A 26,079-nucleotide genomic window follows, 5' to 3' on the forward strand; every position below is an offset into this window, starting at 1 on the left:
ATACCTCTGAGGACCATCACTGCACCCGCAGTGGCAAGGGCCCTGATGGGGATCTTCACCCGAGTGGGTTTCCCCAAGGAGGTTGTGTCCGACAGGGGGACTAACTTCCTTTCAGCATATATGCGGGCTATGTGGAAGGAGTGCGGTGTTACCTATCGGTTTACCACCCCTTACCACCCACAAACCAATGGTCTTGTGGAAAGGTTTAATAAAACCTTGAAAGGCATGATAAGAAGTCTGCCTGAGAGCCTGCGGAGGAAATGGGACGTCCTCCTACCCTGTCTCTTGTTTTCCTACAGGGAAGTGCCACAGAAGGGAGTGGGCTTCAGCCCCTTCGAACTTTTGTACGGGCACCCTGTACGGGGTCCTCTCAGCCTGGTGAAGGATGGATGGGAAAAGACTCCCAGGAAGCTTCCCCAGGACGTGGTGAGCTACATGCTGGCCTTCCGGAGCCAAATGGGCAAGTTGTGGAAGCAAGCTTCTGACAACTTGGAAGCCAGCCAAGCAGTTATGAAGGAGTGGTATGACCACAATGCTCACCCAGTGGAACTGGAGCCTGGACAAAAAGTGTGGGTGATGGAACCTGGAGAGCTAAATGCCCTCCAGGATCGTTGGACAGGCCCCTTTGAGGTATTGGAGAAAAAGGGTAAAGCCACTTACTTGGTGGATCTTAAGACCCCGAGACAGCCCCACCGGGTACTGCATGCCAATCGACTCAAGCCACACCATGAGAGGCCCGAGGTTGTCTTAATGATGGTGACCGATGGAGCAGAGGAAGAGGAAAGTGAACCTCTCCCTGATCTTCTCTCGTCTCAAGAAAAGGATGGGTCAGTGGAGGGAGTGATTCTCTCACCATCCCTGACTCCTGAACAGCAGAGAGATTGCCGTCAGATCCTGGAGCAATTTTCTTCTCTGTTCTCCCTTGTCCCGGGTAGGACCCACCTGTGTACCCATGACGTGGACACAGGAGACAGCCCACCTGTGAAGTCTAAGATCTACCGGCTGTCGGACAAGGTGAAGGCCAGCATCAAAAGTGAAGTCGCTAAGATGCTGGAGCTAGGAGTGATTGAACCTTCTAGTAGCCCTTGGTCTAGTCCGGTGGTTTTGGTACCGAAAGCTGCCCCGCCGGGCACCACACCTGAATTGAGATTCTGTGTGGACTACCGAGGACTAAATTCAGTAACCAAGACAGATGCTCATCCCATCCCTAGGGCGGATGAACTTATTGACCGGCTGGGAGCTGCCCAATACTTAAGTACCTTTGACCTAACTTCAGGGTACTGGCAGATTTCCCTTACTGAGGGGGCGAAGGAAAGGTCAGCCTTCTCTACACCTCAGGGACACTACCAGTTCTGTGTGATGCCCTTCGGGCTCAAGAACGCCCCTGCCACTTTTCAGCGGTTGGTGAACAAGGTCCTTTCTGGTATGGAAGCTTTTTCTGCTGCTTACCTGGATGACATTGCTGTCTTCAGTAGCAGCTGGGAGGATCATTTGCAACACTTGCAAGCTGTTCGTCATGCCCTGCAACAGGCTGGCTTGACAATCAAGGCCAGCAAGTGTCAGATCGGGCAGGGGTCGGTGGTGTACCTAGGCCACTTGGTGGGCAGAGGCTCGGTGCAGCCCCTCCAGGCAAAGATTGAGGCTATCATAGCCTGGGAGCCCCCCAAGACTCAAACTGAGGTCCGAGCCTTCCTGGGCCTCACTGGATACTATCGTCGCTTTGTGAAGGTGTATGGCACCATTGTGGCACCCCTCACTGAACTTACTTCCAAGAAACAACCCCGACGGGTAGTCTGGACGGAGGCTTGCCAGCGAGCCTTCATGACCTTGAAGCAAGCATTGTGTACTGCTCCAATACTCAAGGCCCCTGATTTTGCTAGAGAATTCATTGTCCAAACAGATGCGTCAGAACATGGCATTGGGGCAGTGTTATCGCAGCTAAATGATGAGGGCTTGGATCAACCCGTGGTTTTCCTGTCTAGGAGACTACTCCCCAGGGAACGGAGGTGGAGTACCATTGAGCGAGAAGCCTTTGCGGTGGTCTGGGCTCTGAAGAAGTTGCGGCCATACTTGTTTGGTTCGCACTTCCTGGTTCAGACTGACCACCGGCCCCTTCGTTGGCTGATGCAAATGAAGGGGGAGAACCCCAAGTTGTTAAGGTGGTCCATCTCCCTACAGGGAATGGACTTTCGGGTGGAACATCGGCCTGGATTGGACCATGCCAACGCAGACGGTCTATCCAGGTATTTCCGCCTTAGTGATGAGAACTCCCAAGGGATTGGGTAGCTCTCCCCACTTTCAGCTGGGGGGGACGCGTGTTAGACCTGTCTGCATCTGGGGGTGTTCTAACCATCATGATTTATTTTTGTCCCCCTTAGCCTCCCAGTGTTTCTATTTTTATTTTTTATGTCCACCAGGATTTTTCAGTGCTGTCAGGGGGCTAGGTGTTCCTTGACTATGACGCCATTTTCCCTTCATACACTGTGAGGCCTAGTCTAGCTCCTGGAAAATCTAGGGACACTCATGAACCTAAAATGGTGTCCACCAACTGCCATAACGGACATTCCAGGAGGACAGACCCATAGACTAACATGAGGAAGGTTCCAGAAACATCTTGTGGCCTTCAGAGGTCTCAGGCCACTCTATAAAAGGCCAGTGACCAGCAGCCATTTGGTGCAGTCTCAGGAGTGACCAGTGAGGAGAGAGGCGACTTGTGGAGGAGGATTGCGCACCAGTGGTGACCAGATCGACCTGTGGGCCGGCTGTCGCGTTATTGAGAAGTGCCCCCTTTCAGGCTGACCAAACCCCACTGTCACGTCATCCATTAATTGTGACCAGAGACATTGTGACCAGATTTCAAATCACCGGGTCATGTGTTGAAAAGACCCTCGCAAACTGCTGTAAAGCGACCCTTGTGGGTGACCTGAACACCTGCCCTGAAGGCTGTGGGCGGAGCAGGTGGACGTCGATCCAGAGCTGTATTGTCTGGCTGAGGAGTGATGACAGCCACATTCACCCCACTCGAGACCAGCTCTCACACTGTGGAGAAAGGCGGTGAGATCGGCTGAGGCTCCTACCTGTGTGTAGCGCCGTCATCAAGCCTGACCCACACGCGAGTGAAACGCCCAGCTGTCCCGTGTGTTGACGGGAGGAGTCGTCGTTGGAGGTGAGGCGGAGTCCGGAGCCAGGAGGAAGGACCCGGCGTGTCAGAGGAGGTGCGCCCGAGGCGGAGTCCGGAGCCAGGAGGAAGGACCCGGCGCGTCAGAGGAGGTGCGCCCGAGGCGGAGCTTTGGCCTGAGGTAACGCGGAAGGAGGCAGAAGCGCCACCACGGAACCGCCAGAGGAGCGTCCCCGGCTAGAGTAAGCCCTTCCCGTTTTCCCCGCCCCGACGCCGACTTCCTCAGAGGCCCCGCCGTCAGCGCTAGGAGAGAACAACCGAGCACGAGGACATCTCAAGCCGGATTGCCTTCAGATAAAGTAAGCGGGGGAGAAACGAGGGGAAGCGGGAGGCAGCAGAGCCGGCTGACACAGAGCATTGAAGCGGCAGTGTTGGGAAAAACTACTGAAAAACTAATGAACCGTCAGGAATAGAAACGTGAGGAACTTGGCCATCAACCCTCTCAGTATATTAGTATCCGTTAAAATCAAGCTAATGACAGGGGGAGCAGTGACAAAGGGAAACGAAGCATGAGGTTCTTGTGCCTTGCGTAGGAGTGGTGCAAGTTGGGCCATAGGGTGCCGGTAACGAACAGAGCTCAGTCACAACAACTTCCCAGGCAGTTAATCACTCGGAGTCAGTTCTATTACAGGAGAGGAGTAGCCGTAGAATAGTCCCAAGGAAGCCTAATTAATGTACCTTGTCTCCTCTTTAACTATATAGTTGGCTGTGGGCTTTGTGAACAACGCTGCTGGGGGTAGAAGTCTGACAAGCTTGACCTGGGCCCTGAGTGCAGATGGGTAATGTACATGCCAAGATTGTGTAAAGCGAGTTTTCCCTTCTGTAACAACTAAGTGAAGAAGCATTCTGTGAAACTGATGGTAATTTACCTCAAATGTGATGTACCTTTGATTGATCTGCACTGAATTGAGAAAAGTATTGAAGTTGATGTGATATATATGAAATCTGTACTGAACTAAAAGTGTACTGCTTTTGCCTAAGAAAAGAACAAAAGAGAATTTTTATAAAAGGTACTGGTATTTTTCTAAACTGGTGTAGCGTCTTTTATTTTTAGTGGTCAGTCATTGAGTTACTGTGAGTGGGTCCTGTAAGCACTTAACCAATGCCTTGGAGTTTAGCTGTTTCCCCTACTGTGCCAGGCTACCCTATGTAGTCTAGGATACCCTAGGTCTAATAGGGGCCCATTCAGTCGGTCTTTGGTCACTGTCTTCTCCCCCAAAGCACATTTTTTAAAACGAGAGAGAGAGGGGGGAAAGGACTGCTTGTACATCCTCCCAAACAGTTACCCCTATACTTAGGAATATAGCGGCTATAACATTCAACTTCAAATGTTGTAATGTGGAAGCCTAAATGAAATAATAGCAACCAGCACATATGATGGAGAACATTTATAATAGAAGACAAGAGAACACAAATACGTGCAGCACGGCGCCAGTCAGCATAGCCGCTGAGTGTCCGAAGATGTGACGTTTCTGGCAGCTTTTACTGACACAAACCACAGAGGAAACAGCATCATATTGCACGCAGCAAAAATTAAGCATTGAATATTTGTCAAATCAGGAAAGGCCTAGGCTGCGTTACACCATTTATGATCCAAAATATATTGTTGCTGACCACGTGTCCCGAGTATACTTTCCATTGTAATGCAATGTATTAGCTTAGTACTTTTCCATAGAAATAATTGCAATATCATAACACTTACCAGAAACATTTCTAAATGTGATATGCTAAAATGCATACGGCTAAGCTAGTATCCTGCTCTGTTCTCGTATCTTTCTTGCATAAGCCTTGCATTACAAAAGCAGCTTTACTTCTGAACTGTAGAAAAGTATAAGCATTTATCTGATGATCTTATGTCAACTAAACAGGGCCTGAAATCTTAGACATATGGTATCACTAATAAAAGATTGTCTCCACAATATAAGATAATCGAGAAGTAACCATGTTTCATCATGGGGTTCCCCCCCTGAACAGGACTGTATGTCGCCTGCCCAAGTGCACCTTATAAGGGCGCTCTAATGTACCTCCTATTGTTATGTTACTGGGCACTTGTAGAGCATGCGGCTAATCCCAGGAGTGTCCCGGTGCTAGAAAAACGAGAAACCAGTGACAAAGCGATGCCAGCACACATATATCTGCTGCTTATTGTGAAAAGAACCGAGGGCCATATTAGCAAGAAAGGGCGATACATTATCGCTGCTTTTATCAGCAGAAAACTAGCGCTAAAGCGGCGATAATGGCCTTGATAATATGCCCTTGTGAATTCCCACAGCAGCCCCGGTTTCCTGGTGCGATAGTCAGAAACAGAAGTTTAAAAGTACCCAGGTAAAGCTGCAACGTCCCTTATTAATGGAGTCCCTGGTGAAATTAAAAAACCACCTGTATAGTTAATGTGAGAGATGCATCAGTGCAGGTGTTGGAAAAGCCGTGTTTGAGTTTGCGTCTGAATATCATGAGAGGTGGTCTTGTGGTTGTCTCAACAGTGGATCTTCTGTCACCTCGGCTCTTGTTGTCTGTCAGTATGATGATGAGGATCGTGTTTTAGCATGCCCAGCATGCAGGACAGGATGAGTTATGTAACTTAATTTTAGCTGGGATAGTAAATTGCCATCTTTTTAGAAGTAAAAAAAGATGTAACGTTACACAGAAGTTAGGCATCTGAGTACAGTTCAGTGTGTTTGTAAGATTGTTTTAGTTGTATGGAAGGCATCAGCCAAGGGTTGTTTGGTATTCATCCTAAAGCTACCCAAAAGTTATTTTTATTTCTTTAAGGATGAGTTCCTGGAAGATGCAAACATAGCAATACCGTAGACACCTACTGTTTGGTAAATTAATGGGCATAAGAAATGGGGTGCAAACGAATAGTCACTTTGCTGCTGGGTTTTACTTCTTCCGTTCTAAATATTTTTAAGTTAGGAAACTATTTTGACTTCTGGTTGTATTTGTATGTTGTTTTGTTAATGCTTTGTTGAGGTATTATTTTTAATGCAAGAAAACCCCATTGCTAATGTTGAAAGTTTACAAGAAAGGAATATAGTTTATAACCAGTTATAAACTTAATGACATCTACTGTTTTCATACTGCATAAGAGACATTTATTAAAAGTTTGCATTTTCTCTTTTTTGTCTATATATCCGGTGCATTTACTGTGCTCAAATCACTTTACATCCAACAGAGAGTGGACTCCAAAATACAGAATAGGGATGTGAATAATGGAGATAATGTTTAAAGCTGTCAGTAATATGCTTAGACGTGGCAGAAAAAAACCTCCTGCATCCAGATAAACAATGCAGTAAGAGACTGACAAGCCTGCGAACAAAGTGAGAGGCATAGCAAGAAGCTGAGCAGGGGCCATACGTGCCACAAGACTAAAAAGAGACCAATCAAAATTCAAGCCAAGGCTATGTTCCCAAGACACCGTTTCATGTTTAAATGAGTGTCCAGTACCTACCATTGTCCCAATAATTGCGCAATCTATTTGCAGCGGTTTTCTCTATTTGAATTGATAACAGACCATCAAGGAGTAGAGGGTTACCTCACCACCAAGTGGCAGCAACCAGAGAAAAGTAGAAAGATGCCGAAAAGACAGCTGCACGGAAGAGCAAAGTGGTGTTCTGCTACATACAGTAGCAAGCACTGTCCCTGCTTGGACTGACTCAAACTAAAGCTCATTCTTCATGCTTATGAGTACAAAAGGTAACCCTCTTTAAAACAGAACCCCCATCCAACTGTATGCTGAGCGTGGAAAGAGTTTAATGAGCATTCAGAGTACACGCATCCACATTGTTAAATTAGAATCCACACACACTCAGTGCCTATCTTGTGTGCTCTCTCCACAATGTTAGCCCATCAACAGACTCAATCATGGGAAGCACACAACCATGTAAACAGCCAGGAAACACTAACACACAGAGAAAAACCATATACATGCAGCGAATATAAGAGGACCTTCACTTTCTCATCACAAACCAGGCACCACCGACAAACACACACAGCGGAAAAGCCATACTGGTGCATTGAATGTGGATGTAATTCTAGTGAATACTCAACACTAAAGAGCCATCAACAAATACACCAAGAAGAAAATAACTATGAGTACCCTGAATGTGGGAAGACCTTTTATCGTTCTGGACCACTAACAAGCCATCAGCAAAAAGAAGCTGGAGAAAAACCTTTCAAATGCATTGAATGTGGGAGAAGCTTTCGTCATGCATCGGGCTTGAGTATGCATAAGCGAACACATGCTCAGGAAAAACCATACAAATGTGCTGAATGTGGGAAGGGTTTCAATGATTTATCAAATCTAAGGGTCCATCAGCGAACACACACTGGGGAAAAACCATACAAATGCAGTAAATGTGGGAAAACCTTCAATCAGTCATCACACCTCAAACGCCATCAACAAAAACACACAGCAGAAAAGCCTTACATGTGTAGTGAATGTGGTAAAAGCTTTGGTCACTTTTCAGTGCTACATAGCCATCAACGAACACACATAGAGACAAAACCTCACATGTGCAGTGAATGTGGGAAGAGTTTTAATCGATCATCAAATCTGAAGCGCCATAAACAAATACACACAGGAGAAAAAACTCACAGTTGCAATGAATGTGGGAAGAGCTTCTATCACGCAGGAGCTCTAATGAGCCATCAGCGAAAACACACAGAAGAAAAAATATTCAAATGCACTGAATGCTGGAAGAGGTTTTATCATCCATCGGACCGGAGTGTCCATTTGCGAACACACACTGGGGAAAAACCATATGAATGCAGCGAGTGTACAAGAAGCTTTAGTTTGCCTTCAGCCTTACATACCCACCAGCGAACACATACTGGGCTAAAACCTCACAGGTGCAATGAATGTAAGAGGAGCTTTCGTTTCTCATCAGATCTAAAGAGCCATCAGCGAATACACACAGGGGAAAAACCTCACAGGTGCAGCGAATGCGGGAAGAGTTTTACTGGCTTATCCACCCTTAAGTGCCATCAGCAAACGCACAGAGGAGAAAAACCCCACAGGTGCAGTGAATGTGATATGAGCTTTAACCAATTTTCAAACCTCAAGTTCCATCAGCGAACACACACAGGGGAAAAACCTCATGGGTGCATGGACTGTGGGAGGAGTTTTAGTCACCCGTCGGTCTTACAGACACATCAGCGTACACACACAGGGGAAAGACCATACAATTGCATTGAATGTGGGAAGAGCTTTAGACACTCATCAGTCCTAAAAATCCATCAGAGAACGCACACTGGTGAAAAACCATACAGGTGTAGTGAATGTGGTAAGAGTGTCAGTGATTTATCAAACTTAAAAGTTCATCAGCGAACACATACGGGTGAAAAGCCCTACAGGTGCAGTGAATGTGGGAAGAGCTTTAGTCATTCATCAAACTTACAGAACCACGAGCGAAGACACACAGGTGAAAAACCTTATAGGTACCGTGAATGTGGAAAGAACTTTAGTCAGTCCTCAGTCCTAGAGCATTATCAGCAAACACATGCATGGGAGAAACCACATTGGTGCAGTGAATGTGGGAAGAGTTTCCAATTTTTATCACGACTAAGGGTCCATCAAAGAGTACACACTGGAGAAAAATCATACAAATGCGGAGAATGTAAATGGATATTTAGTTTATCATCTGAACTAACAAGACATCAATTAACGCACATAGGAGAAAAAACAAGTTTGCCGAATGCGACAAGTACTTTACTCAGTCACCTGCCCTAAAGTGTCATCAAATAACACACAGTAAAAAAAACAATAAAACATTGAGTGCATGTGGGATGAGCGTAGTTCAGTATTTACAACTTAAAGTGTCACTAACAAATGCATAGCATGTATGTATATATATATATATGTGTGTGTGTATATATGTATATACACACACACATATATACATATTTTCATATATATACATGTTGCGGTTGCCATTGGGTAGTTATAGTTAGGATCATATTTCCATTCAGTGCCTTTTTGTGTTGCTGATAACTTTATCGCTGTTTGACGAATCTCCAAGAAACGTTCCAAAAAAGTGCTACTTTTTGACTAGTTTGTGCATGGAAAGTTTTGGGTGATATGTCAAGCAGGAGCGGAGAAATATGCATTTTCCTATAAGAACTTTAGACACCGCTACAGCCCAAACCACTGAATGGATTTACAACAAATTTGACAGAAAGCTTAATCTTTGTCCAGAAAAAAATGTTTTTTTGTGATTAGGTGTAAATCCGTTTGGTAGTTTTTGAGCAATGAATGTTGAAAAACATTGCATATCTATGGACATGGGGCCTCCACGGCTATAACAGCTCTCAAGCTGAGATTTAATTGGCTGCCACATCAACCAGGAAGTGGGGGAAGCTATCTAGGATTCAGGGCCTAGTCCTGAATCCTCAGAAAAGAAGGTAAAAAAAAGACAAGGGGGAGAGCAGGGATACCTTGACCTTGTTGGGCTGTTGGTGGGGCCCCGGTCTAGGGCCAGAAACTTTTTTTATTAACTTTGCCACAAATTTGCGGATCTGTGGCAATTTACAAAAAAACAGGTGGGCCGTGGGTGACAATAAATGTATATTTTGGGGAGGGTGTGTGTGGCCCACTCTTCGAGTCTTCTCGGGCCCCGGGAAGCCCAGGGCTACAGGTGGGATCCACAGTGCCAACCCTGGACACCCACAAATAAGATGTTGGGGTGAACTGAGGGTGCCCATTTGGGCCCCAAGGGTTGGGGTCGCCAGGGCCTATGAAGGCTCACGGAGGAGGGCCGTGTGGCTTCTCACACATTTTTAGTATTATTTTTAATTTGGTGCACCTACCAATAACATAGAAAGGCCTCCAGAGATGGGATCCACAGAGATACATTAGGGTCGGTGAGGAGGGCCTTGTGGCTTTGCACAGCATGGGGTTGGAAGCCTCTGCCAACCCCTGTTGGCTCCCCATGGCAGGGGTTGGCTTTACGTATGGTAATAACATTTTACTTTACATTAAAAAAAATCTAGAATTTCACTGGAAAAAGCAAAGGAATAAGTAACGTTATACTTCAGTGAAATGTTCATTAACAATGTAACATTGTAAACTAAAAAATAAACTCAGAAATTCACTGGTTATAGTTATGTCAAGTAACTATAACTTGCGCCCTCACCATGCACCATTTTTGTTTAGGATAATGTGCAAATATTTAAAATGTATGTAATGGAACACTGTGTGTCATTATAAGTCAATTTTTGAATGTAAAGTATATTGGAGGAAAATTAAAAACATTTATTCTAAAAATGTGTTTTTTCTTTTGTAGAACACTGGCACTACAGAGTATGCTTAAATAAACACACATAAAAAAGGAAAGTGAAGTGAAATGCGAGACAGTCCTAATTTTTGCTGACAGAATTCTGTTTTTTACAATGTTCCCATACATGTGTCGCATGCCTAAGGAAGCACGCATGGCTTCCCTGACAAACCGCGGCACGCCTAACAGGTCCTTTAACAGCGCCAAACAATGCCACCTAAAGTCCTCGCAGGGAGATAAATAAATGCACTTTGGCAAGTTGCCTACCACGCGGGCAATCAAATAGAGATATAAGTGGTGCTAACTCTTAATAAAGAATAAGAATTACAGTTGGCAGTGTGAATAGGAGTTAAGAAAAAAAACTACTTAGCTGATTAGCAATTAAGATAATTGAATTGAAACTGCACTTGTATAGCGCCATCTACCCGGAGGCCTCGTAGCGCTTATGACTAAAAAAATACTTAGTGCGGGCTCGGGCAGATCAGCAGGATTTGGCAAACAGGTGAGTTTTCAGGGCTTTCCTGAAGGAGAGATGATTGGTAGTTCCTCTGAGGGATAGGGGAAGGGTGTTCCAGAGCTTAGCCGCGGTATGTGAAAAGGAACAGCCTCCCCAGCGGGCTTTCCTCACTCTAATGGAGGAGGCCAGCTGGAGGGTGCTGGATCGAAGGGAACGTGACGGAACATAGGGGGTGATCAGGGGCTGTAAGATTGCAGGACCAAGATGGTGAAAGGCTTTGTGTAGGGTACACATAGCCTTGAATTGTACTCTGGCCGCTATGGGGAGCCAGTGAAGTTCCTTTAAGGCAGTCCTTGCTGACTGCCAGCGAGGGAGATTGTAAAGCAAGCGAGCCGCACTGTTTTGGGTGACTTGGAGCTTCTGAATGACAAAGGCGGGGGCTCCCATATAGAGGACATTCCCGTAGTCCAGGCGAGATAGTATGAGAGCCTGGACTAGTATCCTCCTTGCCTGAAATGGAAGCAGAGGGAGCACCTTCCGCAGCATCCTCATCAGGCCGAAACAGGTGGCTGCGATCTTTGTGGCTTGGGCTGAGAAGTTCAAGGCAGTGTCAAGCCAAATTCCCAAGCTTTTTATTTGGGGCTTGGGAGCAGGAGGCGGGCCCAGACATGGTGGCCAGATGGATGCAAAGACAGAGGGAGAGGGGTTACCCAGTAAGATGACATCTGTCTTCTCCCCGTTAAGTTTTAGACGGGAGGATTGCATCCATCTGGCAACAGCCTCTAGACAGGGGCCTAGGGTGTTGGACGATACCTCTGAATGGTCTAAGGAGACCACCAGTTGGGTATCGTCCGCGTAGGTGACAATACGCACACCGAAGGGATGGACAATCCTGTCTAGATGTTCCATGTAGGCATTGAACAGGGTGGGGCTCAGGGATGAGCCCTGAGGAACCCCACACCTGAGAGGATGTTTGGATGACACTGCCTCGCCCTCAAAGACCTGGAAGAAACGGTCAGCCAGGAAGGATGTCAGCCAGTCCAGCGCCGGGCCCGACACGCCCATGTCTGCCAGTCGTTATAATAGCATGACATGGTTAACCGTGTCGAACGCGGCGCTGAGGTCTAACAAAATAATGGCGACTTTGCCACCCTGGTCTAACACTGCTCTTGCTTCCTCTCTTACCGCTAGGAGGGCTGTTTCGGTCCCGTGTGAGGGCCGAAACCCAGTCTGGGAGGCACGTAGAAGGCCATTTGACTCCAAATAGTTCATCAAGATGTTATTCACGTGCCTCTCGAGCAGTTTACTCAGCCAAGGGAGCAGGGAAATAGGACGATAATTCGCCAAATTGGACTGGTCAAGGTTGGGCTTCTTCAACAGGTCCCTCACCATCGCGCACTTCCAGGAGGGAGGTACGGTTTTTGAGGAGATGGAGGTGTTGAGAACGTCCAATATGACCGGGCGAATTATGTCCATTGCCTTAATGAGGGTCTGAGGGGGTGCTGGGTCATTAGGGGAACCTGAGGTAACTTTGGGGATAAGTCTGTCTAGGGCCGGAATGTCTAAAGATGGAATTGTGTCAAGCGTACACAGGACAGGGGCACCAGAAGTGGAGGGAGTAGGAAGTTCCAAATCATTGTTGGCGTCCCCAAAAGAAGAATATATAGTCTGTATTTTTTCAGAGAAGAAAACAGCTAGTTCATTGCAGCGATTTTGGGCACCATCAGCAGAGGGGAGTTCCGTGGGGGGAGAAATAAGTGTTTTGACGATTCTAAAAATTTCCCTTGGAGCATTAACGGCTTCATTGATTTTGCTGCAATAAAAGGAAGCTTGTGTCGTCTTTATCTCCTGTTTATAGAGCCTAATAGCAGCTCTATATTCATCCTTCCTAGCTTTGGAATAGTCCTGTCTCCAGGCTCTTTCGTGTTTACGACAGGTTAATTTCATGACCTTGAGGGTGGGGGTATACCATGGGGCAGCTTTAGATCTTTTCATAGGGTTACTAGCCTGTACAGGGAGGACCGTGTCGAGTGTGGAAGAGATCCAATCATCAAAGTTGTTGGCTGCTGTGTTGGAGTTCAGCGTCTTCCCGGGTATGTCTTTGACTAGGGCAGCTTCCCAAGTAGAGAGGGGGAGTGAGGACCACTTCCTACCTCGATGCTTAACGAGGCCGCAGATGGAGGGAGAGGGATTGGCACGCCAGGTGAAGGGTATCAAAAAATGATCCGTCCAGGGTAGCGGAACAGGGGGTTTGGCTATAAGATCATCAATGTTGCTGTAAATGTGGTCCAGTAAGTGGCCTCTATTGTGAGTTACATGAAACCCCTTTTGATGTAAGTCCAGCGCTTGAAGATTGGAACAAAGGGTGTTAGCTGCGGTATCGTGGGGGTCGTCTAGGTGCAGGTTGAGATCACCCAACAAAGTAAAGTTGGGTGAGGATAACACGATACTTGCAGCAAGATCCGTGATGTTACTAATGAACTTGTTAAGAGCACCAGGAGGACGGTAGGCTAGGATGCCAGAGAAGGTAGTGGTGGGGGAGAGATCGAGTGAAAAGTGTAAACTTTTGCAGGTTGGCGAGGTTGTAGGAGTGATTCGGCATTTATAGCTGTCACGATAGACAATGGCCACTCCTCCACCTCTCCCAGTCTGGCGATCTAGTCTCTTTAACGTGAATCCTTGGGGAATGGCCCAGACAATAGCTGGGTCATTGTCCATATGGAGCCACGTTTCCGTTAAAAAGAGTGCATGAGGTTTAAGATCTTCAATCAGAGAGTGAAGCTCAGTGTGATGTTTGCAGACGGACCTACAATTTAAGAGAAACATTTTCCATTCCTGAGTGGGAGGTGACGAGCAGGTAGGAGGGACGGAGGGGCGCCAGTTACAATTTGTACAAACATAATCAGTGTGGGAAGGAAGAAAAGTGTGGTCACATATCGATTTGAGGGACGAACGGAGGGCATGAAGGGATATTGCGTCATAAGACAATAGAGAGCCTACCATGACGAGCAAGGCCAGGCACCAGTCAGCAGGAAGCGTCTGGACGCGGACTGGCGCAGACTGGCTTCTCTTTGGCGCCTCTTCGGCGCGTCTACGGCGCTACCGCTGCGCGTCACCGCTGCGCGGACAGATGCGGGCTAAAGAGGTTAGGCGGAGTGGGAGACTAGCGCGTCAACCCACCGAAGATGGCCGCCTCAGATGGAGCAACCAGGAAGTGGTGCCGCTTGCCTCCCTCCACAACAAACAGCACTGGTTGCTGCGGTGGAAGATAGAGGATAACGGAGGGAAGGCACCGATATCTATACAAGAGGCCGTACAATGACTGTTTCTATGGGTCCCAGAGGTTGCTCATAGATGTGGTTGAATGTTTTTTACTTTTATTAATGATGTTCTTTAAAGGCATCAGCTGTGTAATAAAGCGAATAAAGAAATGCTTTACCCTCTGCTCATGTCCTGACATAAAATCATTTATAACTGGATCACGGATGGGCCTGCAAGGGCGCGCTTGTCATGTGGGCTGATTAATGCTCTGAGTACAGCACTGTCACTGTAAAAGTTTTTTTTTTTACCAGCACTGAAAGAAAGAAGCAATTCTGTGTTAACCGTCCATTTAACTTTTCCGTTTTTTAGGGAAGCTAAATATCCTACAAATGAATTGTTTAGAATTGAAATAAACTGAAAGGTCAAATACATTTTGTAAGTAGTTACATTTATCATCATTGATAGATACTGACCCATGTGTTGACGTAGGCAGGCTCAAACCTGTAGTAGCAAAGGTCTGTTTAATATAGGAATTCCAGAAAATGCTACAGTGTAAATTATGTGGGGCATTAAAAATACCAGGTGATAAAGAGCAGATGATAGACAACCAGATGAGCAGAAAAGTAGAAAAAGACAAACACATATAGACCAATCGATAGAAGGATGTTTTCCCCTTAATTAGCTCAGCTCTCTGCACATTTGTATTTATTCTTTTAAAGCGCACTTGCACCTAAACAGGCATTGTGACACTATAAGGAATGCGCAGAACAGTTAAAATTAGCAAAGATCAAAAGAGGAAAGGGAGGGGGAGGAGCTACGCAAGCATCCAAGATGGCCGCGTAGGCCAGTAGCTCCATGGGACCCGCGCCTCGTCTATCAATCCTGACACTTATCCTGAGGCGCTGTGTTGGGCATCGGCTGGCAGAGGGGGAGTGGAGCGCTTAGACGCTGCTCTGGTCCCGCTGCGAGGTCGGGCCGAAGCGGCTCGATCCTGAAATTTGGGCCCAGTGGATTATTGGAGCCGGGGTCCCGAGTGGTGGAGGTGGCTGGTCCCAGACAGAACAACAGCTGGGGCAGTGACCCGAAGTCGCTGGTTGGGCCCCGGAGCGGAGGAAACCTGATCGCGTCTGGAGTGCAGCTTGAGGCGCGCGACGGGGGAGGTGTGGGGGCTTCCCCCCACCCCCGACTTCTGCCTGGAGCGTGTAGGAGAGCATTGGGAATCCCAGGCAGTCCGGGCGACTTTTGAATGGGGCAGAGATGCTGTATGGCTGCGCCCCGAGACCCACGGTGAGTGTCGAGTGTCGTGCAGTGACACCGGAGTTCAGCGCCGCAATTTAGAGCCCTGACCGACAACATGGACTCTTAGCTCAACATTGCCTGCCCCTCACGGTGAGGACACTGCATTTGCAACTTGCGAGAGATACTGACCGGCCCCCTTTCCCCTCCCTCCCCCCCAAGGAAAGAAGCCAGAGAAGTGCGCTATTCGAGCGCAGAGCGAATACCACAGGTGGGCGCCTGCCCTGGGAGGCGGTAGCCTGGTGGACGGGGTGCAGAGTGAAGGGGAGAGGAGAGGACACACTCTTGCGCGGCGAGATGGGGACAGTTGGCGGCATAGACAATATGATGAGCAGAAAGGGGGGAGACTCCAACTAAGTGATCCCCACAGGAGCGCACGTGTCACACAGTGGATATTCAGTGAGGGGGCCAAAGGTGGAATGGAGGAACTGTCTTCGACGTGTACTGGCTTGAAACTGAGGAGCAGAAAGAGAAACGACGCGCGGTGCGAGTACAGGTACTTGACACGGTGAGCTGGGAAGTCTAGGTCTGCAGTGGTGGAGGAGACCCCCGGAGGTGGGGCTAATTGTTTCTACCTGTGGCGGGTGCGGGTGGCCTGGATTATCTGCAGGAGAGAGACTCGACCGATCGGGCCAGTGGAAGCTCGGACATACTAGTTGCCTAGTGTAGTATTGGCGTGGCCACAGTGGCTATAGGCCCAGTGTTGTCCGAGTGGAGAATTAAAATGGTGACTAAACCCGAGGCTAAGAAACAACAGTCCAGGTCAACTAAGGGGTCTCGCTACATCCAAGCCAACAAGTTGGACCGATATACGCAGCCCAGGGGCTCGCCTCCCGGGTCGGGGAGAATACAGGACGGGAGTGGAGAGTCTGCAGGCCCTGCATCGGAACCCACACTGCTAGATGTGATGGCAGCCATCGATGGGGTTAAGACTTCTCTTGGGTAGAAGATGGAGTCACTGGACCACAAGTTAGACACTGTGACCATTGAGGTCAACCTTATCCGAGCCGATCTCACCAAAACAAGTAAGAAAGTGAAGTCGTTGGATATCAAAACTGCGAGCCTGACAGATGATGTATCGCAGCTGCAGCAGGAGGTACGGAATCTTAAAGCCTCTAGTGACCTATAAATGTAAATGTAAATGTAAATGTAGTATACTTGTAAAGCGCACAGCTGCCCCAGCAACGGGGCGTCCCAGCGCTGTATAACTCTGGGGAACCCGTCCTGGCTTTCCCTGTGGGATGGTCCCTTGATGGGAGTCCCCAAGGTGGAGCCAGGCATCCCCGGAATTGGTGGGGCCGTTGTGGAGATGAGGCAAGCTAATGCCCAGAGTTGCCGAGTGGAAACCCTGATTAGAGTAAGCACCGAAGCGAGAATTATCGAGTCCGCTGACCAAGGTCCACGACCCTGCCGCGTCGGGAATTGAACCCTGGTCCCGGGCTGACTTCTGCTCTCAGGCCTGCCGCCTCTAACCAGTGAGCCACACTACTCCACTAACCAGTGAGCCACACTACTCCACCTAACGAGCCAATAGCTGGATGAATACGAAGGAAGGGCCAGGAGGAATAATGTACGCATCATTGGTGTTCCGGAGGAGGCCGAGGGCCTGACCCCTGACCTCTCTGTGGAAGACATTATCCTTAATCATCTGAAGCCGAAAGGGTTGGGGAATTTCTTCACGGTAGAGCGGGCGCACAGAGTCCCAGGGGGAAGACCGAGGCCTGGGGCCCCACCTCGTCCAATGATTGCAAGGGTGCTTAATTTCAGGGACAGAGACGCTATCCTGCAGGCCTCCAGATCGGGAGGCCCCCTGAAATATGAAAATTCCACCCTCACATTCTTTCCAGATTTCACTCAGGCGGTCCAGAGGCAGTGTCAGAGTTTCCCCGGCGTTAAGAGAAGACTCCGACAGAGGCTTGAAAAATGCCATGATGTTTCCGGCCAAGTTGCGGGTTGAGGTTGAAGGAAAGGTCTGGTTCTTTGACAATCCAGAAATTGCTTCGGACTGGTTGGAGAGACTCCCCCCCTGGGGGGTGCCCCAGGGACAGAGTGGTGAGGATGGAGATGGCTCGCAGGAACAGGAATGATGTGTACTGCCGTAGTTCGAGACATATAGATTTGGGGGAGGGGGTGCCACACATGGGACTTTTCTATTGGTATGCTCCTTGAGAATGTGAGTTATGATAGATGCAAGTTATGACATCCTGAGGATGGGGGCGGGGTTACGGGGTTCTGACATCCTCCTCAGATCTACCTTTAGATAGTTGATTAGTTAGAGTATGGGGCGACGGGCACACTGCAAGTTGGGGGTTGGCGGAAGCTGCGAGCAGGGGTGCAGGGTGGGGGGAGGAGGGACGGGAAAGTTGTTGCATAGTTATTGTTTTCTTTCTTTTTCTTCTCTTTTGTTAGGAGATAGTGATATGATTTTATGGTGTGTTTTTCTTTCCTCGTTTCTTTTTGCATCAGGTGAGAATGTTGTAGCTAGAGGTGTATTGTGTGGGTCGGATGTCGCAAGTTAGTCGGGGATCAGGGATGAAGGTGCTAAGCTGGAATGTGAATGGTCTGGGAGACAGAATTAAGAGAGGGATAGTAAATCATCTTATTAGAAGGCACACCCCAGATGTGGCACTATTGCAGGAGACGCACCTTGTGGGCAATCGCTGCATGGCCCTCCATAAAGAGGATTATAAGTTGGTGGCGCATGTCGGGTTTACAACAGGGTCCAGGGGGGTGGGAATTTTGGTGAAAAATTCCTTTCCTATGGCAATACAGGCTACATGGTTGGATCAGAGGGGTAGATATGTAGGTGTTTTGGGGCAAATGTGTGGGAGGACTGTCACCTTTTTGTCAATATATGTACCGCCTGGTCTTCAGTCGGATACTTTTCGAGACCTGAGTACTGTGTTTCTTACTTTGCCCCTGGGCCTTTTGGTGTTGGGGGGTGAATTTAATGCGGTGCTTGATGGAGAGGCCGACAGAAACCCGCCACGTGTACTTCAACCATCGCAGAGATGGCTCTCAAACTTTCTTGAGACATTGGGACTGGTAGATAGCTGGTGAGTACGTAACCAAATGCGGACACACTTTACCCACATATCAGCTGCACACAATAGTTTGTTCAGGTTGGATTACATATTGCTACTGGCAGCTATGGCAGCCACTGTTCAAGAGGCACGGTATCTTGGTAGAGGTATATCTGATCATACTCCACTGTGGTTGCAGCTCGCATTCGGACGGCCGGCGGCTGGCAAAGTAGCTCCTATTAGTGCATGGCAACTAAAAGATCCGGCCATTAAGAAGGAGGTTATTCAGATGTCAGACCGCTATTTTCGGGAGAATGTGGGAACTGTCAACTCAGCGCAGACCCTTTGGGAAGCGTACAAAGTAGTTGCTATCTTTGGTAGCGGGGAAGAAGAGCAAACGTCAGGCTGAGGTGACCAAGATGGAGGCAGAAGTGGTTATATAAGAGGAGAGGGTGGCCAGATCATCAACGCCGGAGGACCTCCACCTTTTGAAGTTAAGACAGGATGAATACAAATACTTAGCCAGAGATAGGCCGATAGCTCAAAACGACGCCATACAGAGCCGAATATATGAACATGGAGACAAAGCCGGCAAATTGATTGTGTGGCTTGAACATGAGGAATGGGCGTCTAGGCTGGTGCCTGAGATAGAGGGAACAGATTCAGATACAGTTACAGACCCACAGGCGGTGGCCGACACATTTTCCGAGTATTACAAGGGTGTATACACCGCTGGTAGAGGGTTCACAGAAGCTGAGAACAGTGAAATGATTAAGGATATTGTCATGCCGGGGTTATCTGAATAGGATAGGCACTATTTAGACTCCCCCTTCACGGACGATGAAGTAGCGCAGGCAATTAGAGGGGTAAAGTCCGGTAAGGCGACTGGTCCCAACGGGATACCGATAGAGTTGTATAAGTTGAATGCTCAGAAGTTCGCTCCATATATCCGATTCATGTTCCTGGAGAGTAAAGAGAAGGGTCAGCTCCCATACGACCAGTGTGTGGCGAATATAGTGGTTATTCATAAAGCAGGTAAGCCCAGGACACAATGCTCTTCATATAGGCCCATTTCACTCCTTAATGCAGAGCCCAAAATCTTGGCAAAACTGCTTGCTACCAGATTGGTCAAGGTAGTCACAACTCTGATACACCACGATCAGTCTGGCTTCATGCCGCGCCGTAACACGGCTTTGAACTTGCGGAGGCTGCATGGGATTCTTGGGGGTTCCTCGAAGATACAGGAGCCGGCGGTCCTGGTGTCTTTGGACTCCGCTATGGCATTTGATCGGGTTGAATGGAATCATGTTTGCGGTTCTGGCGAAGCTGGGTTTTGGAGGGGAGTTTATTGGATGGGTGCGACTATTATACGCTAATCCACTGCCAGAGTGGTAGTTAATAACTGTAGATCTAATGATTTTTCACTGGAGAGGGGCACGAGACAGGGATGCCCGCTGTCCCCGCTACTCTTCGCACTGGCATTGGAGCCGCTGGCGGCATGGGTCAGGAGGGATCGGTCGGTACGAGGCTTGCGGTGGACACCAGACTGGGAGGATAAAATTTCATTGTACACCGATGATATTCTGCTTTATCTTTCCAATCCCAGAGTGTCTTTGATTAGTTTCCTGGGTGTGCTTGCCATATTTGGTAGATACTCCAGATTGGCTATAAATTGGTCGAAGTCGGTGCTTTTTGTTCTTGCGGGCAAACCTTCAGTAATTCCGCAGTCGTGCCCCATTCAGATTGAACCAGTAGGATTTAAATATCTGGGTATCTATATAACGCTTGACCCGAAGTTGAGGTATACAAATAACTTGGGCTCCCCTTTGAGCCGGTTTAAGAAAAATGTGGAGCGCTGGAGAGCTCTTCCGCTGTCGTTGCTTGGCAGGGCGGCGCTGTTTAAGATGATGGCCTTACCTCGATTCCTGTATGCACTACAGAATTCAATGGACCCAGTGCCAGTCTCCAATTTTAAAGAAATCGAGGCGCTTCAGAGGCAGCTTCTTTGTTTTAATAGGATCATAGGGATTCTAGCGCTTCCGATTACGCTCGTGGCGCCGGTGGTTCACAAATCTCTCCACGGTGGCTGTTCCAAGCCCCCCCAGACCTTCCCCCATTTCCCCGGACACCCCCTGGCTACATACAGAGACTTCTCCCTAAACATACACCAGTCTAAGTCTTCGGTCCATCTGGAGACTCGAGGCGGCTGGCTTGCACCCCATATAAATCCGCAGAATACATTTCCAATGGATGGAAATACCAGAACCATATGAAAGCACACTGATATTAAGAAAGGGCCTTGGTACCATAGTAATGAGGAAGATTCATAAGACATCAAAGATAATAGAATATTTGACTGAAAGAGATGGAGTGAAAATGTCTAGAATTAGCCACCTGGGAAAGAGAAAGACATTCAAAACAAGGCAATGGTGGAGCAGAGGAGTGGATGTTCGACAGTGTTGGATGCCACTAAGCAGTCCAGCAACACTTCCTACACCCGTAATCCTGCTAAGCATAGAGAACATCTAGTATGTTCGAGACCTCCTAGAATTACTTTGGACACACTGATGCCAACAGAAATTCACATGGAGCCAATGCCGGCTTATCTTAATAAAGACACCATGGAGAGATGCCAAGTTATACTTGAAACATGAACAAAAAGAATTTCGAAAAAAAATATTTAAGGTTATCTCACTTTTTCTATTCTACACCACCTTCAGAAAGAAATATAAACCCAACTTAATGCAATATTATACTAAGCGGAAGAACCTTTCCCAGGGAGAAACCTTGTGTTATCTCTACTGTGATGGTAACTCTAAAACATCCCACTGCACCCATGAGAGCAGCCAGAGAAAATAATCACCTGAACTGCTGGTCTGCGAACTGACCATATGACATGGGATAGATAAAGAGAACTACTGTCTAAGTTTATTTAGTTTATATGATACAAACCTAGCTCCAAAGCGGTGTGTAATATGTTACAGAAAACACTTTTTATTGCAACTGAAGTATCTTAAGCAAAATGTGTTGTACAAAGAAGAGTATTTTGTGTGACATCCCACAAATCAGGATGTGATGGGGAAGTGAGCTGGGAAGAGGTAATGGGGCACTTCTACAGAGCATACACTAGAGTTAGTTTTACATTTCATATTTTTATACAATTCTATACATTTACATTACACATTTAGAAATTGTGGCACAGACAGTGGATGTGCTCGAAATCACATATTTTTGTGTTAACTAATTGCCATGTTCACAGTAATACTGGGGTCGGCAAAGCCAGCAGTCGAACCTCTAGACCAAACCTGCATTTCACTATGTTCAATGTAGAACAGATTACCAGGTCGAGCACAAATGCAAAAAGAGCAGATGATGGACGGAATGCTGAACAAATCAAACATTCACCCCAAGACACAGATCTGGGTTAAATCCATCATTTTTTGCTTGCCACGTCATTCCAGTTTGCGCCCAGTCATATGCAAATCAGTCTTGACCCTGCTCTCCATGCGAACAGTCCAGCCCGAACTGCCTGGCTAAGTCATCCCTGGATTGGAAAACAAGCATCCTGGGACCGGTTTTGGGGTATAACCCCATATCAGCTAGGCTAGTTTGAATCCGGTGGCATAATGAGCAGGGGACCCATGTCTGGGCACACTTTTCTCACTAGGAATAGTATGTGATACATGTTGCAGTACAATACACGCATTGTGTGATAGCCAGGTCACGCATGAGACTTCTTTTCAGCAGAGAGAGGGATCATTAATGAAAGTCACTGGGCGGCAAGCAGCTTGAATGCCACACCAGCACAATGCATCTCTTCAGAAGAGTGAAGAAACATTCATGAAAGCCTGAGAGGTGCACTTGAGTGATAGCCAGACCAAGCAAAATACTTTTCTTCAGAAGAGTGAGGGATCATTAATGATAGTCACCGAGCTTCACACTGTCTAATAGGTTGAGCACAAGGAGTTTTTTCCATAGTGTGAGGGATCATTAAAGAGAGTCACTGAGCCATACACTGTGTCATTTCGCGGTTGAGCACAATGCATTTCTTCTGAAACTTTAGGGATCATAACTAACTGACTGGTCTTCACACTGTTATAGCTAGGCCTAGTACAAGACTGTTCTTCAGAAGAATGAGGGATCATTAGAGTCACACACTGTGGTTTAACCAGGCAAAGCAAAAGGTATCTGCTATAAAGAAAGATCACAGGCAGAAGAGGGAACCTGAACAGACCGTACCCAGCCCCAGCTCTAACCGCTCCTCCAACTACCTCGTCCTCCCATCACATTCCACACCAACCCATCCCAACCTCTGTGAGGTTCCACAAACACACACACAAGGAACCCCAGGATGCGACCCCCCCCCTTTTACTAAAAGGATATGTAAATAAAACAAGACAACACAGAGTCCAATAATCAGCTAATCTAACAGAAAGTCCATATATCACTGTTACATCAAATCTAAAGACACTAAAATAGTAAATCCAAAACAACAATTGTCATTGAATATAGTCACTCAAATAGTATGGTTGTTTACACATCCTGGAACTCCGTTACAGCTCCGAACTCTTGATCGAGGAATCCTACCTAGCACGTTGATAAATTTCCACTTTTTCTTCTTACAGCAAATTCTGATGACTTTATTTCACCATCAGATTCACTAGTATAACTGATAAGAGCATTACATCTGGCAATTCTGCCCACGTTCCATACTCTGTGATCTTCAGTTCTTATAGCATTTCTTAATACCTTCATTGTTTCACTAAATGTAGAAGTACCCTTGCTCATAGCAGGTAGTTTCACCCTAATCCAATCACTTACCTGCACTTACATGTCTATACAACTCAAGATGTACTGAACCACATTTCCTTTCCGAGCAGGACCAACAATATTTAAAGCAATATCCTCCCACGGCCCAGATGGCAATTTAAGCAAAGCGATTGTTTCCATTCTACATGTTAAAATCTTATCACTACTCAGACATTCCCTACAATCTATTACCATCTTTTCTATCATCAAGTCCATCCATGACCACCAGTAAGCAAAATGTGCACGTTCCTTGGTCTTTGAAATTCCAAGTGACTATGAAGATTCTCAAAACCATTGGTGGAATCAGGCATATACCTCTCATCAAAACACCATCCTTCATCGAAAGTTTATCCTTAACATTCTCAAAACTTCAAATGTTCATCACACATACTCCTAGTAGGCTACTCTGGATTCATTAGAGAAAACACTTTTTGTAAAACGTTGTCATTCTCAGCTTCCATCAACCATTCCTCTACTGAAATTACACCTACTGTAGCTTCACACACCTTTAATTCTTCATCAGAAGACTCGCCATCAAAAATGTCCTCAACATTCTCCACTTCGTCATCAACACACCCTTGAAAAAGAATCTGCTAATGTGTTCTTCACACCAGGCACATAAACCGCATTAAACTCAAATTCTTCTATTTAAGGAATACAATGTACACAAGTATAATGTGGAGTGATATGATGTAATGAATGGAATGCTGATAAATATTTAATAAACATGTTTAAAAAAAAAATCAAATTCTTAAAGCGCCACCACCCTCTTACAAATTCTGCACGCTATGGCATCAATTCCTTTAATTGTAAATACCTCCTTTAAAGGTTTGTGAACAGTTTTGATTTTAAACACACTTTCCCTCAAAATCTAAGTGGCTTTCTTACAGCCCAATAGATAGCTACAGCCTTCTTCTCTATAACAGAGTAATTTGTTTCAGCATCTTTCAAACTCCTAGAGATAAACAAAATTATTCTTTTTACACCACCAAAAGATTACATAAGAACAGCTCCCAAACCTTTGGAGCTGGCATCCATCATTAGGGTGGTTTTTCCGACCAGATGCAAAGCTCACATTTCTCAGACACAACTTCAAACACTCAAACCCCTCTTCACAATCGGAATCCCAAACCCCCCCCTTTTTTTTTAACAAGTTCCTCATATTTTTGCTTTTCTCAGCAAAGTTAGCCCCAAAATTCCCATAATACTCAGTCATTCACAGAAATGTCACCAACTTGTCTCTTTTTGAAGGAGTGGGCATTTTGTAAATGTCGCTCACTAAGTCATTATTGTGTTCAATTACTTTAGAAGAGTTATAATGAATCAAATATTCGATTGAGGATACACTGAATTTGCACTTCTCAAGTTTCAAAATCAAACCATAGCCATCCAATCTACGAAGTACTTCCTTCAACCGCTCATCATGTTCTCGAAGAACATTACTTAAGACTTGCAAATCATCATTACAAATTCTTACCTCTTTAACGCTTCTCAAAACACCTTCCATGCCCTTTGGAAAATAGATGAAGCAGAATTTAAACCAAATGGCATCCTCACATACTTAATGGTTCCGATAGGCATGATGATGGATGTAAAATCTAGTTACAATGGATGTAATCTAATTTGATGGTAGGCTAAAGTAAAGTCAGGGAAAGAGAAGTGTTTAGCTTCCCCCAACCAACTTAGCATCTCAGTGATGTTTGGCAAAGGGTAGTGATCGACTATCACACACTTGTTCAATTCCCTCAGATCCACCTAAAGCCTTTCTTCTCCATTAGCCTTTTTTGCCATCAAAACTGGAAGCAGTCACTCAGAACGTTCTACTTCCTCAATTAATCCATTAGACAGTAGATATTCTATTTAAAGAGCCATGTCATCTTTTACCTTAAGAGGAACAGTCGTCACTATACAAAACTCTGGGCAAAGGATTAGGCTTAAGCCAACACAGCATTTGAAATTTGAATAGAGTTCACCTTTTCTTTTAATCTTACAGAAGGAGATATATTGGAATCCAAATATACCATCAAATCCTTTTGATGGAACCAACTAATTATTGAATCCATGGAGTGTTTCATACAATTTAGCAAGTCATAACATCTGTTTATATTTCTTCCACACAGCTTCTTTGGCTCTTTCTATACATACAAACTCCCCCACACACACCCTGCCCCCACCAAACACACAAAGGGCCGCATCTCAACTGAAAAAAAATATGCATAAAGTTTCAGGCTTATGTGCCTATTTCTCCATAGTATACAATAGTCCAATTGTGCATCCACTAGGTACTTGTGTATTCTATTAGCACATTATTTGCTCACAGTACCAATACAGATTATGCACACCCATGTTTATCTTGGTATTCAGGTGTCAGATATATGGGCCGCTATCCGTATGGAAGGCAAAAACAAACTACTATAATAGAGTTCCAGTCTTCTTTTATTTGGTTTAAGCACCCGAATTGAAAGAAAAAGAGAAAACAGAAAAGAGGAGGTTTCCATATGGGAGGGCTGGTTCCTTTGGTACCAACAATTTTCAATACAGGAGGAGTTCGCTCCTGTTGTCGGTTTCTCCCTGGAGTTCAGTCTCAGATCAGGGGGCAGCCCAGACATGAATAAAGAAAGAAGAGAAAAAAAAACGTCGGGTCAGTGGTTAGGAAGTCACTACTTCCATATTTTAAGGAACAGGAGTGAGGGATGTTTGCACCGCTAGTCTGTCACCCAGGTGAACCTCGTCGTGACCTCCCCTCCCCTTTATGTAGCCCTCCCTCTCAATCAATCACAG

At 46.4% G+C, this 26,079-nt stretch overlaps 1 protein-coding gene across 1 annotated transcript in view; it reads left to right on the plus strand.

Moving 5' to 3' along the window:
• The first annotated feature begins 7,016 nt into the window (after positions 1-7,016).
• LOC144804102 (uncharacterized) overlaps positions 7,017-26,079 on the plus strand; it is a 149,432-nt gene continuing 130,369 nt past the window's right edge. Inside the window, exons 1-2 of the mRNA XM_078671897.1 lie at positions 7,017-8,796; positions 14,060-14,064. Coding sequence (XP_078528023.1) covers positions 7,017-8,796; positions 14,060-14,064 — 1,785 coding nt within the window. The remainder of the gene's footprint in view (positions 8,797-14,059; positions 14,065-26,079) is intronic.

The sequence above is a fragment of the Lissotriton helveticus genome, chromosome 1_2 (assembly GCF_964261635.1).
Source record: "Lissotriton helveticus chromosome 1_2, aLisHel1.1, whole genome shotgun sequence".
NCBI classification, from domain to species: domain Eukaryota; kingdom Metazoa; phylum Chordata; class Amphibia; order Caudata; family Salamandridae; genus Lissotriton; species Lissotriton helveticus.